We start from the raw sequence: 21,267 nt of genomic DNA on the forward strand, positions 1-21,267 counted from the left end.
AGTGAGATTGGTAGTTAATCCCAATTAACTCCCTATACATGTTAGTTAGTGAGATTGGTGCTTCCATACGTGGATATAAAATGATGTGAAATCTCCCTTCCTTAAGTCTTGTTTTTCTCATCCTCTTCTCTCTCCTCTGATTTTCTTCCACTATTCTACTCTATTGGTCTCTCTCCTCATTTAACTAAAGTCCTTTTTGTTTCCTATTTTCTCTCCGACTTCCATATATCAGAGAAAACATAGGCCCCTTGACTTTCTGAGACTGGCTGATCCCTCTTAGCATAGCATTCCCTAGTTCCATCCATTTTCATGTAAATGGCATACTTTTGTTCATCTTTATGTCTGAATAGAATTCCATTGTGTGTGTATACCCCTTATTCATCATCCATTCATCTGCTGATAGACATCTGGATCCACAACTTGGCTATCATACCATCAAGCTTCTTAATGGTGCCAGTGTCCCTCTCCCCAGCACACTCATGGTGAGTTCTTGAACACACAGTTCCACCATGTCTGCACTTCCACTATGACAGCATACTTGGCATTCTTTCAGAACAATTGATTCGGCATCATGAGGGTGTGCTTTTGTATTGGTACAGTCTCTTCTATGCCATCTAGTCCTTTGACCCAGCCCCCAGGACCACCAGTGAGTGGGAATCCCTCCACTCAGTTCTCACTAGGGCATGTTACCATGGCATACAATTCATTCAGTGAGAAAGCCATTTTCTTTCAGAAATGGGATTATTGCTTGTTTGGGCTATGCTGAAACCGGACCAGACAGCATGACTCTCCCAGCTTTCATGCCCCTATTGGCTAGGGCAAAGTGGAAAGAGGGGGTATTTTTAATGAGGAAAAACTTTATCTTGTTAGGAACAGGTATTGTTTATACATTCAGAGTAGAAATGGTCTGGTTTCCTCTAGGAAGAAGAGGGATACATTTGCTGGTTTGCAAAATTTTGGAAAACCTGGGCATTTATGGTTTTCAAATGCATGCAATCCAATATTTCATTCTGTGTTTCAGAGTCCTGATACCTCCCTACTGGGCTCCTGATCTTAGATGAAGAGATCTTCCAAGGCTGTATATTCAACTTCCTTTGTAATTCTGCCACCCTATGGTTAAATTCTGGGTCTAATTTTCAGCATGGTCTAGCTCTGTTCTAGGAGTTACGGTTATCTTTTAAGTTTTTGGTTCTGGGGATTGAACTCAGGGGAATTCTAACTTCAAGGTATCCACCCCAGCCATGTTTTTTTATTTTATTTTTTTATTTTGAAACAGGGTATTTCTAAGTTGCTGAGGCTGGCCTTCAACCTGTGATTCTCTTGTCTCAGCCTCCCAGGTCCTGGGATTACAGGTGTGCTCCACCATGTCCAGTTTAAGATTGTCTTTAAAAGCTCCCAGAGGGCCTTTTGATTTTCACAGATTGCCTGTGTTGAGAGCTGATTGATCTGAGTCTGATATTTTCTTCAAGGTTCCCAAGGAAGTTGTTGAATACCAACCCCAACACCACAATCCTGATTGCCATGGCTTCTATACCCAGAGGTGTTGGGGTGGACGCAGTCCTAAGCATCACCCCGCCATCTGATTCTTTCCTAATCCACGTAGTGAAAGTCTTAGTAACAGGATGCATCTGACTGGTGTACAATCCTGTTTCAGAATTCACCAGGATCTTATTTCTGGGTGTCCCTCTAGTACCACTGGACTTAATCCGGCAGAACCTGAGACAGAGCTTGAATAAAAAGTAGTTTATTTCAAAGATAACCCTAGAAGTGAACAAGAAGTAGGAGGAGGAAGGACCAAATAAGGGGGAGTTATAGAGACTGCCTCTTTGAGCAATGGGAACCCAAATTCTCTAGGTCCTCTGCCGGCTGAGCAGCATGAAGAGTGCCCCTCCTGGCTCTCGTGGCCATTTTGGTGAGGGTTACTTCTGGAGACTTTGACTGTCATGTAACATCAGTATCACTTGAGCAAAGGTGAGTGGAGAGAAGGCTCCAGGGCAGAAAATAGAAAGCCATGGGGCTCATCCAAGCTTCAAGTGTTCAGTTGTTGCAAGGAGAGGCTGGGCCTGCATAGAATTGTCCAATGCAGCTATGACATACTTCAGAAGTAGGCTGAGGTTTTCCAACTGGTCTCATCACTGTTTTCATTGTTGCCACCACCACCAATCCCACCACCACCAATCCCACCACCACCAATCCCACCACCACCACCACCACCACCAATACCACCACCACCACCACCACCACCAATACCACCACCACCACCACCACCAATACCACCACCACCACCACCACCACCAATCCCACCACCACCACCACCACCACCACCACCACCACCACCACCAATCCCACCACCACCACCACCACCAATCCCACCACCACCACCACCACCACCACCACCATCATCATCATCATCATCATCATCATCATCATCATCATCATCATCAAATATCTGAGGATAAACCAGTTATAAAACAAGGATTGGATATTTTAATAATGTAATAGAGACATCCCCAAAGTGCGTAGTAGGGAAGTAGAGAATGAATCCAGCATTTTGTCCACCTCCAGCCTGTTTTCCATCCTGAGGCAGCTTCCATTCCCTCAGGCCTTCAAGGTTCCTTTGGCCTCCCCTTAGAAGAATCCAGAAGTGGGCTTTGATCTCCTCTGCTTTTCAACGGGGGTACAAAAGCATATATATTTTTTAACCAAGGCTTAGACTGGGACAGCTCTCATCTTGGTTTCCTCCTTCAGGACTTCAACAGAACAATCTTAGAGAACAGAGAGTGCTGATCAAAGGTCTGTGTCTCTCCAGGGCCATCCAGGCCACTGGCCTGTGCTACTGAAGGGAACATCAAGGTTCCAGGAAGTGATGCCAATTGCTTAGTTGGTTTCTCAAGATTAAGTCACTTTTCATTGTGGAGAACCGCAGAAGCCAGTCCCTCCTCCTTGAACTTCTTACTGCTCCTCATTTCCTATTCCCTCCTCCACAAATTGCAAAGCCTGAAGCTTGGAGGCAGGAAAAGTGGGCTCAAGTTCTAGCAGTGCTTCTTTTCAGCCTTACAATATCGCAAAAATCATTCTACCTTATAGAGGTTCAGTTATCTCTTCTGCAAAATGGATATAGTTGCATTAAATTAGGTAACAGGTACAAAGCTGTTAACCTGGTGTCTGGTGCCTACAAGGCATTCCATTAATGATAGCTAATATCTTTGTTTCCTTTTATACCAGTGTTTCCCAGAGCATTAACTATATATTAAGGGACATATGAGACCATCAGAGGTCATACCTAAACAGAACAGCAGGAAGATGTACAATTAGGAAACCATTTACTCCACTGTTTTCTTCCCAGTCTGACTGCATGGGGAAGATAGACTCAATTTGGTGGTAGCTATCATATATATATATATATATATATATATATATATATATATATATATATATATATATATATAGTTTTCCACCCCCAGAGTTTAAACAGAGTGATCTTGGAGAATAAAGAGCTGATCAAAGGTCTCTAACTTTCAGGGGCCATCCATTCCAATGATCAATGATTTTCTCTCTCTCTCTCTCTCTCTCTCTCTCTCTCTCTCTCTCTCTGTCTCTCTCTCTCTCAATATATATATATTTTGCTTATTACTTTCTGCCTTTAATAAAAGATACTTCAGCCCTTTGTCTAATGGTAAATAATTACATTTAATTCAGTCTAATAAGCTCAGTCCTATTTAGTAATTTAAGCTGTCTCTTTAAGAAATATACTTCCTCTCAAATAAATCTACAGCCTCTCAAATTTGTTCCTCACCCTATTCATTCTCCACTCCAAGATGGCATTTGGCTGCATGAGTTAAGGAAAGTTTATGTGACCACACAAGTAGAAAAGCAGAGGGAAGTTGGACCCAAGTGGTCCTCCTAGTGTTGTGGTCTCCATAGCAACCGTTCCTGTTCCAGCATTCCTGGGAGTATGATAATTCTAAAATGGTGGGTTTACAGTCTGTCCTCTCATCTTGATCAAAGCCCTTTGGTACTCTACTACCCTGTTTAGCATTCAGCACTGTGCTCCAGCCCAGGTCAGGCTGTGATTCCACTCTTTTCTCAAGCCTAGGAAGCATCTCTGTAGCACTTACCCAACCCCTTCTCCTCATCCACCTCCCAGACACTTGGTGATGTCTGTGTCTCTTCAGAAGACTAGGAGATCCAAGTGAAGTGAGAACACCCCCTGAGATCTCTTTTGCACCAACCACTTCTCTGCTGTGGCTACTGAAGTTGGCTCAGAGGTGCAGCACTCTGGTGCAGCTTCGTCCAGCTTCGTCCTGGAGAGCCCAGGCTGCCTTTTAATTCCCTGTCTAGCATACTTCTCACTTCCCAATTTATATCTAAGGGGAGTCAGGGCTCCTTGTGTTAGCCCTTGCATTTCTTACTTCTGTTCTCTTCTCTCTGAAACCCACAGTACCAGAGGGGCAGATTTTCTACTCTGTCTTGTCTATTTTGGGGTCTTCTACACTACTCTATCATTTCACTATAATGGTTGCCAGAAATGAGGAAATATGATTTTGTGGTATAGAATTGCAAAACATACTGTATTTTCCAAACACTATCTCCACTGCATAAGGTATATAAAGTTTTATTTGATAATAAATAGTATTTAGGTATCAATTTAAATAAAAAATCAAGTAAGTTAATATTCAAGTTGATAGCGAGAAGAGAACACACTGCGAAGATAGAAAGTTAATGGCTAAGCTTTGGAAACCACAGGGGCATTGAAGAAGCCAGATGTGGTGGTGCATGCCTGCAGTCCCAGTACTTTGGAGGCTGAGACAGGCGATCACAGATTCAAAGCCAGCTTTAGCAATTTAGTGAGACTCTCAGCGACCTAGCGAGACCCTGTTTCAAAACAAAAAGCAAAAAATAAAACTATAGTATTCATTGTGTCTGATATCAGCGAGTCAATGTCATTGATTTTATGAGTCTGGTTTTTAGTCATTTATTGCAATTTCCATGAGCTCTAGCATGATTCATCTCTTTTTTTTAAAAAAAAACTTAGGTTTAATAAAAGAGCATGAATTTCTTTTATGGAAACATTCAAATTGTTTAGTTTTCAAGCTCTGCAATTGTCTATTTGAAGAATAAAATTCAGCTGGCGAGGTGATACACGCTCATAATCTTAGTGCTTGGGAGGATGAGATAAGAAGGATTCAGGCTGGGCGTGGTGGCGCACGCTTGTAATCCCCGCGCTTGGGAGACAGAGACAGGAGGATTGTGCAGGTTCAAAGCCAGCCTTGCTGGCTTAAGAGACCCTGTTTCCACACAAAAATATAAAATATGTCTGGGAGTATAGCCTGGAGGTAGAAGGGTTTCTACGAACCCCAGTACCACCAAGAAAAAAAAAAAAAGGATGTGGGTACTCAGGTTCAAGGCCAGCCTAAGTGGATTGGTGAGGCCCTCAACGACTTAGCTGAGGTCTGAAGACCCTGTTTCATGATAATAAATGGAATGGGGCTGGGAGTGTAGCTCAGAGGTAGAACACTCCCCTGGGTTCATTCTCATATTCTCTCTCTCTCTCTCTCTCTCTCTCTCTCTCTCTCTCTCTCTCTCTCTTTCTTTCTTTCTCACACACATAGCATAAAATTAAATCTCACTTGTTAAATAAAATCAAATTAGGAAATTATGTCTCTGTGCATTCCAAATAGGAAGAGAGGTAATCAGGGCATCCTTCATTTGAGTTTAAAGTGTTAGTGAAGAGGTATATGTACTGGTATTATTAAAGAATGGGATTTGACTTGCTTTTTTCTGTGTGTGTGTCTGTAGTACTGGGAATTAAAACCAGGGGTCTTCTGAGCTACACACTGGCCCAATTTTATTTTTAATCTTGAAACGGGGTCTCACTAATTGCAGAGGGTCTCACTGGGTTGCTGAGGCTGGCTGTGAACTTGAGATCCTTTCGGTATTACAGGCATGTGCCACCATGCCCAGCTTGAGCCGCTCTTTGAAAAATGTGACTTAAATGTAAGCATAGATTTTAGGGTTGAATCTAAATAGGTATATATTCCCAGTATCTAGGAAAGACCTTTAAGTCCATTCTTTGGTAATATTCTTTTTGACTTGACAATTTTATATCTCTTTAGAAATGTTTTCTAACATCCTTATGTTCTAGGTTCGCAGGAAGCTTTTAGTGAGTCCCTCATTCTGTATGTGGCCATCTTTCTTGATCCTCATTTAATTTAGAAGAATAAAATTCAGCTGGCATAGTGGCATACATGCATAACCCTAGTACTTGAGAGGGTGATATGGGGGAGGACTGCAGGTTCAAGAAGGGTTTAGCAACAATGGCCTTGGATCAGTTGCTTAGATCCATTGTCTTGACAGTAGTTGATAGTGATATGTTTCAGGTGTGTTGGTACAAAATTCTCAGATTCACTGTATATCTAAAGAGAAAGTGCTTTTGTGAAACTTGAGACCTTTCGTTAGACATCTCTCAGAAATGTGCCTTCTCAAAGTATACTGATTGACCTTTTTATTTTGTTATGTAAATAAAACATATTTATATATACACATACAGTGAAATGATTGCTACAGTTAAGTAAATTAACATCTTCTCACATTGTAAAAAATATGGCTAACACGCCGGGCGTGGCGGCACACGCTTGTAATCCCCACGCTTGGGAGGCGGAGAGAGGAGGATTGCGCAGGTTCGAAGCCAGCCTTGCTGGCTTAGGAGACCCTGTTTCCAAATAAAACTTATAAAATAGGTCTGGGAGTGTAGCCCGGAGGTAGACAGGCTTCCAGGAACCCCAGTACCACCAAAAAAAAAAAAAAAAAAAAAAAATATATATATATATATATATATATATATATATATATATATATATGGCTACAGGTGTAGGTCAGAGGTAGAATGGCCCTGGATTCAATCCTCAGTACTCAGTACCACCAAAAGGAAAAAAGAAAAAAGAAAAAAAAAAGAAGCTGAGATAAACCATGTGAAAGACCCATAGTGAAAGAAGTCACATTCTCCTTTACAAATGTTTATTTATTTTTATTTTATTGGTGCATCATAGTCTCACATCATAATGTAGTTCAGATAGTGACATTTGTACACATAGCACTTGGTGAACCTGCCCTCGGCTCCTTCTGCACTCCCTCCCTCTCTCCATACATACTATTGAGATGGGCATTGGTTTTTGCACACACATATGCACATAACATCTACAGAAGTGTTTTCTTTATTAATTCTCCCCCAGCCCCATCATTGTCCCTGGACCATCTCCTTTTCTCCCTTAGGTGTTCCTCTCCTTTATCTAAAGTCCCTCTTGTATGGCAATTACCACCTAGCTTCCACATATGACAGGGACATATCATCTTTGACTTTCTGTGATGTGCTAATCTCACTTAACATAATGTTCTCCAGATCCATCTATTTTCTGCAAACAACCTAATTTTGTTCTTTTTTATTGCTGAGTAGAATTTCTTATGTGAATATACCATAATTTTGTAATCCATTCATCTGTTGCTGGAGACCTAGGTTGGTTCCATAATTTGGTTATTGTGAATTGTGCTGCTATAAACATAGATATGCATGTATCACTACAATATTCTGATTTCAGTACATTTGAAAAGGTACTCAGGAGTGTTAAAGCTGGATTATATGGTGAATCCAATCTCATTTTTCTGAGGAATCTCCACATAGATCTCCATAATGGCTGCATTAATTTGCAATCTCACCAACAGTGTATTAGAGTTTCTATTTTCTTACATCCTTGCCAGCAATTATTGTTGTTTATCTTCTTGAAGATTGTCATTCTAACTGGATTTAGGATGGAATCTCAGTGTAGTTTTGATTTGCATCTCCCTGATTGCTAATGATGATGAACATTTTTATATATTTATTGGCTATTTGTATTTCTTTTATTGTGAAGTGCCTATTCATCACTTTCCCATTTTGGGGGGTTGTATTTTAATGATAAATTTATTTTTTGTATATTCTAGATTTTAGTCCTCTATCAGAGGAATAGTTGCCAGAGATCTTCTCTCATTCTGTGACTCTCTATTAAGGTTCTTGATGGTTTCCTTTTCTGCAGGGAAGTTCACACAACCATGCCTGGCTCTATAGATTTTTATTTTTATTTATTTATTTATTTATTTTTTGGTGGTACTGGAGGTAGAACCCAGAGGATTTCTATCTCAGGGCTACACTCCCAGACCTATCTTATATTTTATTTGGAAACAGGGTCTCACTAAGTTGCTGAGAGCCTTACTAAGTAGCTGAGGCTGGCTTCGAACCTGTGCAATCCTCCTGTCTCAGCCTCCCAAGCACGGGGATTACAAGCGTGTGCCACCACACCTGGCTGTCTCTATAGATTTTTAAAAACCAGTATGTGGGTGGGTCTTAGTAGGCTAGATATATATTCCAATGTAGAAAAACACTAGCAACCATCTACTATATGACCAAGACATGCACTAAGTAAATGCTTTGATGTTTACAAAGCTATAACGCAAGGCTGGATTTAATCAATGCACAGTGTAAATGTGTTAAAATGTCACACTTATCCCCATTAATATGTGCAATTGATAGGTGTTAATAAAAATAGAATATAATTTTTATAGAGGTATACACTTTTGATCCTCTCAAGAGCAGCATGTCTATAAACATTAAGATATTTATGTGCCAAATGAGGAACCAAGTAAGCCTTGCAGGAAAGCTGAAAACATCGTAGACATTCCCAATCATCCTCCATCCATTCCCAGAGATTTATGATCACTGCAAAGGTGGGACGTTCAAATACACAGATATTTAATATAAATAATACTTTTCTTCCTTAGCCATAGTTCCATTCCATAATTTTCAACTATCATCTTACATAGGGTCTGTTGTCCATCGTTGGCCACTGAACTTCAAGGGCAATTTGAGAGGTTTCTAAGGTTAACTTAAAACATAAGTAATTTTTGCTGAAGTAAGAGTCAAACTCTCACACAAGATTCCACTGAAGTCCTTTTTCCACAATTCATGGCACTTCCAGCAGTGTATCAGGAATGGAGTTGGAATTGGGGAAAAGGAGATTATTTACTGGAGGAGTTTAACTCTGCACAGTTTTTGGAAGTACCTACCTTGAGCTCAGTGCATCTTAGTCCCTTGGCCCTGACCTCAAGAAAAGTCTCCCTGATAGTTATACAGGGTTCTATATCCAGCAGTTCATACACACACACACACACACACACACACACACACACACACACACCACCACCACCACCACCACCACCCATGCATTAAATTGATGTCCTCCATTGCTATTGCTATTGTTAAATTTCAGTCCCCAGTCTCCAGAAATCTAGGGAGCTGGCAGAAGAACACATTTTGACCAAGTGCCCCTGATAATTTGGACAGTCTAGCCCCTAAACATTTGGGGAGCCCCATCATGAGTCTCTTATTAAGTAGTCCCTTATAAAGTAAGCATGGAGCCTACTGGAAACAGGGTGCTGATGCTCTGGGTCCTGTCCTGGGTCTCCACAAGCCTCCAGCTATTTCTCAAAGCATGAGTTTATATTGGAAAGAACACTGCAATGAGTAGCCAGAATACAGAGGACAGGTCCTGGAAGAATCACTTATAACTTTACTGCTTTGGGTCTGTTTCTTGGTGTTTACAGTGGGGAGGTTGGATCCAGATCAGAATTGCAGAGGGATAGCCCTTGACACAATTTAAGCCAGTAGACATGCCACATGAACTCAAATGAAATCACATGGTGATTTAAAACAATTGAACATACATTTAAAACTAAAAGGTAGCCGGGCGTGGTGGCTCACACTTGTAATCCCCGTGCTTGGGAGGCTGAGACAGGAGGATCACATAGATTCGGAGCCAGCCTCAGCTACTTTGTGAGGCTCTCAGCAACTTAGTGAGACCCTGTTTCCAAATAAAGTACAAAAAATAGGTCTGGGAATGTAGCCCGGAGGTATAAGGCTCCTGGGTTCCACCACCAATACCAAAAAAAAAAAAAAAAAAAAAACCCTCAAAAAAACATAGGTCTGGGAGTATAGCCCAGAGGTAGAAAGCCCTTGGGTTCCACCCCCAGTACCACAACAAACAAACAAACAAACAAACAAACAAAACAAAAAACGACAAAACCAAACCAAAGGGTATCATAGACTTCTGGTTTGGACTATCCACATTTTCACAAAACAAATGTTTCCGGAGCTGAGAAACAGTTCCTTTTAGATAAAGCACATGTCATCTAGTTTTCCACCATTTCCTTTTGTTATCTTCAGAAAACCTCATTCACTGCTAGTGTGCTCCCTTCAGAATCCCTGAAGCCGTCTAAATTTGAAATACCTGGTTTATTTAATCCTGAGTGTCTTTATGACTTCTACCATTCTACAGGTCCAGAGCCTACCAAATGCGTGTTCCCAGCACAATAGTTAATCATCAGCTGCTACTTATGTAAATAAGAACAGGAAAGTCTTGGTTGGCCAATTCCTCTGGAAATCTTGGTCTGGTGTTATTTTTTATGCATTCTGTGTCTTGTGTCTGCCTGTTTAGCATCTGTCTACTAACAGGAGGCCCTTCCTTGTCCCTGACTGAAGTTCTCTGAGGCCAGCAGCGGCCGTGGATGTGCATGGATTTGAGGCAGGCCAGCCAGATAAATGGGGATTTGGTGTATCTGGCCCAGCCCCTGATATGGGCCATTTGGATTCTTGCAGCCATCAACAGGGGTGAGATGCCCAGTGGGAGAGAAGGCTCTGAGAAGATGGGAGAGGGAGGATTTTGTATTGGTGGAAATCAAGTTACTTTTCAGAGATCTCTGAGGGCCCATGGAGGCCTGCATAGATTTTTTGAGCTCCAATGTCCTGGTGTTGCTGACATCCCTGGCATCTCCTTCTGAGGTTCAGGTAGAGCAATAAAGACTCTGGTCCTATCCTTGGGGTGCTCACACTTTGCAAGGAGAGGCTCCTTCTGGGCACTGAGGAGGGGTGTAGGACAGAGCCTGTGCTTCTGGAATGTGGCTGTTGAGACAGGACTTTTCATGAATGAAACAAGATCACAACTGGTAGTGCCAAGACGCCTGGGTCCTGCTAAGTAAGTAGCTGGGAAGTTTCCTTCTGGCGGCTCCATATTTTGTGCAGAGACCAAGATGCTTGCACATTCAGCCTTCCAAGGTGCCATCTTCAAGCCCCTCTAATTAGATAAGCTGATTTTAGGTACATTTGTATGAGAATATTTAAAAAATATTTTTATTTATATATGTATATTTATTTTCATGTGCGTTCACAGCATCTGCCTAATTCATGAAAACCATAATTCTATGGACGTTATTGCTTAGGATTCCCCTAGGTTAAACTTTAAAAGGAGTTTCTTTAATTTTCAGAAAAGTAACCAGCTGGGAACCAGACAGGTGATGCACAGGCATTCCAGCAGAGGCACTGGTGAGCACAGACGTGCCACAAGTGTGGGAACATGGGGAAGATGTTTTGATAGAGTCCTGGCATCTACAGAGCTCAGCTCACATCAGATCCATAGAAAGGGAAAGCTTTGGTGCAGCAGGGAAGGGGGCTCTTCCCAAATTTTGTAGCTTAGTGGTGGCCCCCAGGGAGAAACTAAGCGAGTTCTCTGATGATGGTGACTTCCAGGACAATCCTGAAGTATGTGGAGGACTCTTGTAGAATCTTGGCACCCAGATATTCCTGTCGCATGGCCTTTGGGTGGAAGAAGAGTATCCCAAAGGGGAGCTCTGGATTGGGCTGCTTCCTTGACTCATCCCAGACAGCTACTCATTCCTTCCCTGTGTTTTTTCAGGGTCTGTGGCTGGAGAACCAGAGAGGAACACCAGGCAGGGATGGGTCCAGGGGAAACAGGTCACCGTGCTGGGAAGCCCCGTGCCTGTGAATGTGTTCCTTGGGATCCCCTACGCCGCGCCCCCTCTGGGACCCCTGCGTTTTGAGAACCCACATCCTGCAATGCCCTGGGATGACTTGCGAGACGCCACCTCCTACCCTCACATGTAAGACGAGGCTTGGCTCTGTGGGTGGGCTGTGATCTAGATTTTGGGGGTAGATCACTGGAGGGGAATAAATGTCATGCAGCCCAGGGACAAAGGAGAAAAGGGATGGACATTAGGGAGGAGGGGGGACAAACCTGAGGCATCTTAGGGATTAATCACTGGGGGCCATGTTAAAAATGGGTCTATTTCAGGCTCTCTTCCATCTTCCTGAGTCAGACTCTCCTGAGCTGGGCCCAGAAAGCTGTATCATCTAAATTCTCTCTAGGGATTCTGAGCAGCAACCAGAATCAGGAAGTGCTGTGATGGGTCCCCTGAGTCTTTGGTCAGAAGAAACTGGCCAGATGTTGCTATGTGACCTCACTTAGACTAGATTGGGGCTTTTAAGGGCAGAGCCACACTAGGAAAGGTTTAGCTCCTACAGTCAAAACTGCCCAGTGTAATTCCTGGCCCACATGGGAACTCCATAGAGACTTGTGGAATTATTACTTGGAAGACTCTGGCACAAGGGGCCTGGGAGGTAAGAAGTTTAGTTAGTCACTGCAGATTTTTAAACTCTGGTGGATAGCCAGGTAACCAGGCTAATTGTGGAGGGGCAAGATGAGACTTTTGGGTAGGCAATGCAACTTTAAAGTCCTAGGAATTTTCTGAATGTAGAATTTTGTGAAGTCTTAAGTTGGACCACAATGGGTTTTGGCATTAGGGTCCCAGACCGAAGAAATACCTGAGTGCCAGGATGCTCCCCAAGCCACAGAAGATGACCTTGTATGGCCCAGAGACCGAGAACACAAATCGTTCATTCATTCATTAATTAATTCATTAATTCCACTAACACTTATTGAGAACCAACTCAGTAACTGAGTCTCCACTGTAACCTATAAAAACAGTATTTCAGCCACACGGTGCACCGTAGAATATGGGTTGTGTCCCTGGGATTGTGCGAGTGACTGGGAGCTATGGCTCAGTGCCACCGTTGAGCATGTCAAACACAGCTAACATGGGGAGTGACCGCAACTCAAATTTGAAGTATGGTTTCTACTGAACACATATTCCTTTTCTGCACCATTGTAAAGTAGAAAAATTCCGAGTCAAACCATTGTAAGTAGGGGACCATAGTCACAGATTCCCTCAAGAAGACTGGTGGTAACTGGGGATGGCGGTGCACACCTGTAATCCCAATACTTGGGAGGCTGAGAAAGGAGGATCACAGATTTCAGGCTAACCTCAGCAACTTAGTGAGACCCTGTTTGAAAATAAAAAATAAAAAGGAGCCAGGTGTGGTGTCGCATGCCTGGAATCCCAGTACTTGGGAGGCTAAGACAGGAGGATCACAGGTTCCAGGAGAGCCTCGGCAACTTGGCGAGACTCAGCAACCTAGAAAGACCTTGTTTCAAAACAAAAAATAAAACAGGGCTGGAAGTGTAGCTCAGAGGTAGACTGCCCCTGGGTTCAATATCTAGTATCCTGCTCCCAAATAAAAAGGGACTGGGGAGGAGGGTGTAGCTCAGAGGTTCAATGACCAGTACCAAACAACCCCAAATGAAACAAATGTGACATTATGATTGGCATCGATAAATTGGCATTGACATGATACATCATGTCCACTGAAGGATTTCTCTATCACTCTACACTTAATCATGCTGTATGATTATAATGCACCAATGAAATAAAAAATGTAAACCAACCAATCAACAAACAACAATCAGAAAAAAAACGGGACTAGTGGCGTAAACATAATTAATAACTGACAATTGGAATATAACGTGACAGAACCATCTTAGGGGGTCAGAGAGGGGTGTGAAGGGAACACAGAGAACCCGGACCCAGCTTTTGAGGGAAGGTGAGAGACGAAAGCAACAAGGCCTGTATCTGTGATAAATAACATTCAGAAGGTTAGAGGGGCCCACACACCCGCAAGGCGGTGAGAGCAGCGACGCTCTCCGTTTGCCCATACTGTGTGTACACAACACTGTCAGGGCAACAGCTAACATTAATCAAGCACTTCGCATGGTAGGAATACCCACATTTACAATCTCACTTATTTTCCCGAGTGTCAGGCTCGGCTAGGGGCTACGAGGCGCAGAAGTGACTACTACAGAGCCCTAGGCTTTTAGCTGCTCACAGTCGAGTTGGAAAGAGGACGGTGCTCACGGACAAGCCTAGGACGAGCGCTGGGAGAGAATGCACATTATGGGGCCCGCTTCCGTGGTTTAACCAGAGATCTCAGAAGGCTTTTTGGAGGAGTGGCACTTGGACTGAAACTGGAAAAAAGGACATGAGACAGCAGATATGGGGAAGGAATAGTCAAAATAGGGGGCCAGAGCTAAGCGTGGGTGCAGGAGCAAAACGAGCCAGCTCAGGTCTTTATGTGCGTCCATATTACGGCGGTGGGTGTAGGCATGGCGTGTGCTGGGGTTAATGGCACAAGTACTTTGCACAATGTGCTTTCCCAACCAGGGACCAGATCAAAGAGAATAATAGCTGGCTTGTTAGTTTGTTTTGGGAACTATGGGGGTTGAGCATGATCAGAGCGTCCTCATAGCTCTGCGTGCCTCTCCTGATGTTCCAAGAGCTGTCCTTGCCCAGGCAGGCTTGCTGACGGCAATTCTGGGGGATTTTCTCACCCTTTCTCTAAGGTGCTTCCAGAGCTCAAAGTGGCTGTCCACCAGTCAACGCATTCTCAAGGTGCATTACCCCAAACTGCGAATGTCAGAAGACTGCCTGTACCTCAACATCTATGCACCAGCCCATGCTGTGCATGGCTCCAACCTCCCGGTAGGGCTGCCTGCTGTTCTTGGGACTTCAGCTAGCAAGCCCTTGGCCTGGGATCCAGGCAGGGTGGCTGGAATCAAACCTCAGCTCCTATTGGTTAAAAGAGAAATGTAATCACAAATCACATCATAGCTTGTTTAAAAAAATCATTATAAGAGTAAATTCATCTTTCTTGATTGCTTATTTATTGGCAGTGGTTTGACCTTTGATTTTTATTTTGTTTTGTTTCTCTTCTCCACTGAGTACTGAATGGTCTCTATAAACTTTCAGAAAAGATATGGCGTAAAAGCACTTTGATTTTCTTTGTAAATTTTCAAACTCCTGTTTTAAAGAAGGTAAGTACGTCTTGCCAATTTTCTGTTTGTAATTGAGACAGCCAGCTAATAATGTTAAATATTCCATTTAAGAATGTAGAAGTGAGTGGGAGAAAGGCTTAGTCTATGATCTCTTTCTTAGCCGTACCCTCCCAGCATCCTCTGTTCCCCAGCCCCTGCATTCAGAGACTTACTCAGTTGAATGGTAACAGCAGCATCTATAGAGAACATAGGATGTGCTGGGCACAGGACGATTTATCACTGAAGTCCTGCAGTAACCCAGTGCTGAAGCAGGCCCTGTCCGTTTCTACAGAGAGCAGATGAGGCACAGGACGTGCACAGGTGAGCCGCTGCATGCTGTAACACCCCAGGGCCAGATCCTGGCACCAAAGCCAATGCTAGTCCAGCTCTTTTTTTTTTTTTCCATCATAGATTATTCTTTTTTTCTGTCCCCACGGGCATAATATTAATGTAAGAGAATGAGATTTATTATTAAGTATATAAATAGTGATAAGAGCCTTTGAATAATGTTTTGTTTCATGGTCCTAATTTTTTTTTTTTTATGGTGGTACAGAGGTTCCTGGAAGCCCTTCTACCTCCGGGCTACACTCCCACGGGCTACACTCCTAGACCTATTTTTTAACTTTTTTATGTGGAAACAGGGTCTCTTAAGCCAGCGAGGCTGGCTCTGAACCAGCTCAATCCTCCTGTCTCCGCCTCCCAAGCGTGGGGATTACAAGCATGCGCTACCACGCCCGACTCATGGTCCTAATTTTTTAAATCTAAGTGTCACATTTTTCTTCCTCCTTTTCCTCTCCTGTTTTCTCCCCTTTATGAAGGTTTTTTAAAAAAAAGAGCCTTGCCGGGCGTGGTGGCGCACGCTTTTAATCCCTGTGCTTTGGAGGCAGAGACAGGAGGATCGCACAGGTTCGAAGTCAACTGCACTGGTTTAAGAGACCCTGTTTCCAAATAAAAATATAAAATAGGTCTGGGAGTGTATCCTGGAGGTAGAAAGGCTTCCAGGAACCCCAGTACCACACACAAAAAAGAGCCTTAAATTCAAACACCCGAAGCTGCTTTACCTTTTATATCCATGGTTCACCATGACTTTCACCTTCCTGTGGGTCACAGGCTTAGTGATACCGAGTTAACACTCTTGGATCACTTAAAGTGAACCAGTACAGTTCTGTGATCCTGAGATGCAGAATCCTGCTTAGACCTCATGATGACCTCCTAAGTGAGATACTGCTGTTCTTCACAACATCCAGATGAGAAAATCATTGTCAGAGAGGATGAGCAATCTGCCTAATGTCACACAGCTAGTTAGAGGCAGAGCTGGGCTTCAAACCCATCCACTCAGATAACCAGAGCCTGTGCCTAACTCTGGGTCTTCCTCACAAGACAACATGTCTGACCCCATTAGCAAAGTGAGACATTTATATTTCTCTGAAGAAAGGCCATCCCAATTTGCACGGGAAAGGGTTGTGGGTGTTTGCTGGTTGATCTCGGTGTCCTCATCCCCTCCTTAGGTCATGGTGTGGTTTTCAGGGGCCGGCTTTGAGACTGGCTCAGCCTCCATCTATGACGGATCTGCACTAGCTGCCTATGAGGACGTGCTGGTTGTGACTACCCAGTACCGCCTGGGGATATTTGGCTTCTTCACGTGAGTCTCACCAGGGGGTTGGCACCCCAAAACTCCAAGGGGAAGCTGTGCAATAGCCATGGGCAATGTCAAGCAACCCAAGGAGGAGTGAGCCTTCAGTGGCACTGAGCAAATTGGGCCTTAATTATCTAAGTAATTTCAGCAGCAGTAAGAGATATACTCCCCAAATCTTAGTGACTTAAAATAATAAAAATCTCTTTTGCATTTAAGTAAAGCCCCAGTGAATGTCCCTGATTGACAGACACCTTTCCACATGGTCAATGAGGGACCTGGGTTCCTTCTACCTTCCTGTGGCTCTGATGTGGATTTTCTAGGGCTGCAGAGCTGCGTTTGGCCAGCAGATGGAGAAAGAGCACCAAGCTTCACACAAGAGAGATTTCCCTAGCTCAGCCTGAAGGTGGCGCTCGTCACCTCTGTTCGCATAATGCATCCAGCGCAAGGGGGACAACGCAGCCCAGCCCTGAAGCTCGGGAGATAGATTGTGTGAGCAGTTAGCTGTGTTTACCAGGGCCCACTTCAAGGCTCCTGAAATGCTCCTTTGGAAATAACCCACTGCACTGACTTCCCTCGCCCTAGTGATACCTACCACGCACTGGGCACTCACGATGAACCAGGCAGGATGCTGTGCACTTGACAGGTGGTATTTCAACTCGCCCTCTAAAGGATAGTACATAAAAGGTTCTGTTGTTAATTCCACCTTACAGGGGGAGCATGGGGGCACAGAGAAGTTACACAGCTCCCCAGAGATCACAGAGCAGAGCCAGGTCTCTTGACTACCTCTATGATTCTGCCTAAAACATTGTGGGATAAACCCTGAGTGCAATGGGAACAGAGACATAATCAGAGGTGGGGCCATGGTCTTGTTTGGAGGCCACCATCACACACAGTGGAGAAGGCAGCAACGATTCACAAATGCATTGAAGCCAGTAGGAAAGACAAGTCAGGAAGGCACAGATCCAGGCTGCCAGCAGAAAGGGTTTAAATCTTCGAGAGTGAGACACACACACAATGTACTTAAACATATCGAAGTCAATCACTAAGCCAAGCAAGGGAGGGAGGGACGGGGAGGGAATGGGGTGGGAATTGGGTAGGGGTTAAATCAGCGATGAGTACATGTTTGTACACACGAGTTTTTTACCCCAATATGTTGTATGAATATAATGCACCAATAAAAAAAATTTAAAAGAGAGTGAGACACAATTAGGTGTGGAAATAGGAAAAGGGCTACCAGGGACCTAGGATCTTCTTGAGAGAGGTGTTATTTCAGGTGCACCTTAAAGACAGACGTGGCTGGGTTTGGGAGGAGTGGTTGGAGAGAGCATGCTTAGCAAACGGTGTGACCTAGAGAAAGACGGGCAAGTTAGAAGGAAACTTAGCAAAATGTGTGGCCTGAGAAATATTTCAAATTCTGCTTGGGACTTAGAGCATTGCAAAGTGGCTCTAGGACTGCTGTGCAGGCAGGGCGGGCTGACAGTGTGCCCTGGGCAAGGCAATCACGCTTTTAGATGTTCTATACATTATGGTTCTGCATAAGATTCTTTTGGCAGAAAGATTTTTGAAAAATTTCCCTGCTGTCTTGGTTTGAGCATAGGTAGATGAGGACGTAGTAGGAGATGGATAGGAAAGGCTTATTTGGTTGAGGTCATGAATGCCAGATCATCCATGGAATTTACACTTGATTCTTTAAAGACTAAGGAACTCAGGATCAACCCTGCTCAGGGAAGTATACTAGGAAGCTCCCTCCAGGGTAGAGTGGAGGCTGGGCTAAGGGTGTCCAGCTGCAGATGAGGAGTCAGTTGGGGGGCTGCTGCATAGTCTCAGTGCAGGCCATGAAAGGCTGAATCATGAATACAATAATGTGTCAAACGTATGTGACACAGGCACCGTGTGTCTTTCCAATGACCACATGGCGCAGGTACTATTATTATACCCAATTCCAACATGAGGACACTGAGACGAAGTTAGATAAGTGGTGTATCCAAGGTCACCTAGATAATAAGTGGCCAGGTTATGAATCCTGGGCTAGCAGCAGAGATCTTACCCTTTAGGACAGAGTGGCTTCAGGATTAGTAGAAAAAAGAGGAACAAAGACCTATGTGGAATCTGCCATGGAATGGAGGTGCCATTAGCAGGGCTTGGAGAGGTCTGGGAGTGAGAAGATATAGTCTGGGAGAGGAATGGGAGTGAGCTACCCCATAGGTCATGGACTGGAAAGAGCCCCAAGGGGGAGAGAATTTGGAGGATTAGAGAAAATGGTGAGGAGCAGAATGTGATCCTGAGACTCCTCAGGGCTGTGGTGCCCCACATTCATGCTTTGGTTCAGGGATTAGGTCTGATGGCGTTTCACTTGTTCCACTCTTAATGGTCCATTCACTCTGGGGAACATGCATCTCTGCAGGGATGAAAGCAGGGGGCAGGTCAGGAGCCGGCATGAGCTGTTTATGGAGAAATGTGGCCATTGCCCACCCCATTTTCTGGCATGGGAAGAGTGTGGGTGGAGGGGTAAGCGTCCCAGTCTCTACTGCACCCTCAAGCACTGCCAGTGTCTCCCACTGACAACACATAGCTGAAGCCTGGGCTCTGCAATTCCTAGAGGTCGACCTTTTGGCAACAGCACAGAGAAGGATGGAGAGAAGACCCCAAGAGGCCAAGGGAGAAAACTCAGAACTATCTGCCTCTTGGGTTGTGAAAATTATGGTAGTATTAGCCATAAGCCCTTTGGAACATTGTTGGGCACATTATGCTGCTGTGGTTATATATATTATTATCATTAATAGCTTTGTCATTCATTGGAATCTTGTGCCCAGAAAGTCTTTGTGCAGCTGATATAGACCATTCCTGGGCAGCAGAAATCTTCTGGGATCCATAGATTCAGGGAAGCCTAAGAACATCCTGAAATTATTCTTATGATATTATCTGTGCATTATTCTGGGATGCATAGATTTCGTCAGATTCACACAGAAACACCAATATGAGCAAAGGGTGAGAATTAAACCTGGGTTCCTCTGATTGTCAACTCCTCCCAGCTGATGCATGCTCACAGGCATGAGAACTGCCTGGGCTACAGGAAACAGATAGCAGCTGACTAAATATGCCCCATTCTGCCTTTTGCCCCCAGCACACAAGACAGGCATGCCGCAGGGAACTGGGCCTTCCGGGACCAACTGGCCGCCCTGTCCTGGGTCCAGAAGAACATCCATTTCTTTGGTGGGAACCCCGGCTCTGTGACCATCTTCGGTGGGTCAGCAGGAGCCATAAGTGTTTCTAGTCTTGTGAGTTTTCTGCTCTGTGACTTGAATGAACCTTGGTGGGGGAAGTTAGGACTACGAATTTCTTACATGTCACTGGTCTCTTTGTTTTGGAAAAACACTTTCACATACATCACCTCCCTGAGCTTCAAAAATACATTGAGAGTTAGGGTACAGTCTCACTTCAAGGATAAGGCAGTTCTGAGGGACAGAGTTTAGGTGAATTTCCCAAGGCCACATAATGAATAATAATTTGAGAAAAAACCCTTATATTTGTAGAGTTGAAGCCCCAATATCCATTAATTACTTGTTTTTACTAGTCCCCCTTTCTTTCTTTTTTCTTTTGGAGTTTTTGGAAGAGGGTGGCTAAACCCCATGACCCTCAGCTCTTTCAGGGGAATCTTAGTTCTGGGATTTATCCATAGATGGTCTAGTCAGCCTTTGGTATCATAATGAAATATTAGACAAGCTAACTGATAAACTAAGAGATTTATTTAGCTCACAGTTTCAGGAGTTCACAGTTTAAGATTGATTGGACCTCTGGTGAGGGTGGTGGATGGCATTGCATCAGGGCAGAAGTAGGTGTAGAGGGAACATCAGATATTCAACCAAGAAGCAGAGAGAGCTAAATGGGGGCAGGGTTGCTCCTTTTATAACCCTCTCGCTAGAACTACTTTAGTGCAGGGGGCCCAGTGGCCTTCTACTAGGCCCCACCTCTTAAAGGGTTCATACCATTTCAGTCAGACACAGTGGTACACATCTGTAATCCCAGTACGTGGGAGGCTGAGATAGGAGGATTTCAGGCTTGAGATCAGCCTCAGAAACTTAGTGAGGTCCTCAATAACTAAGTGAGGTTTTGTTTAAAAAGATAGGGTTGGCAGTATAGCTCAGAGATAAAATGCTCCTGGGTTCAAGCCGGGCGTGGTGGCGCACGCTTGTAATCCCAGCATTTGGGAGGCTGAGACCGGAGGATCGCGGTTCACGGACAGCCTCAGCTACTAAGTGAGGCCCTCTGCAACTCAGTGAGACCCAGTTTCAAAATAAAGATACAAAAAATAGGGCAGGGGGTGTAGCTCGGAGGTCGAATGCCCCTGGGTTCCATCCCCAGACCTGCAAAAAAAAAAAAAACCCAAAAAACAAAACAAAACAACAACAACAACAACAACAACAACCAAAAAAAACGCTCCAATTCATAATACCATAATAAGAGGGGGAAGTTTGTACCATCTCCCAATATTGTCACCTTGGGGAGCAAGTTCTGACACTTGAACCCTTGGTGGGAACCTGAACC

At 44.0% G+C, this 21,267-nt stretch overlaps 1 protein-coding gene across 1 annotated transcript in view; it reads left to right on the plus strand.

Moving 5' to 3' along the window:
* The window catches only part of CES5A (carboxylesterase 5A), a gene marked incomplete at both ends in the record, with an annotated part of 62,887 nt that overhangs the window by 19,259 nt on the left and 22,361 nt on the right, over window positions 1–21,267 (plus strand). The window contains 4 exons of the mRNA XM_080703526.1: window positions 11,778–11,982; window positions 14,616–14,754; window positions 16,595–16,728; window positions 19,847–20,000. Of these exons, the coding sequence (XP_080559652.1) occupies window positions 11,778–11,982; window positions 14,616–14,754; window positions 16,595–16,728; window positions 19,847–20,000 (632 nt within the window). The remainder of the gene's footprint in view (window positions 1–11,777; window positions 11,983–14,615; window positions 14,755–16,594; window positions 16,729–19,846; window positions 20,001–21,267) is intronic.

This window comes from Muscardinus avellanarius (genome assembly GCF_963383645.1).
Source record: "Muscardinus avellanarius genome assembly, chromosome: 10".
Lineage (NCBI taxonomy): Eukaryota > Metazoa > Chordata > Mammalia > Rodentia > Gliridae > Muscardinus > Muscardinus avellanarius.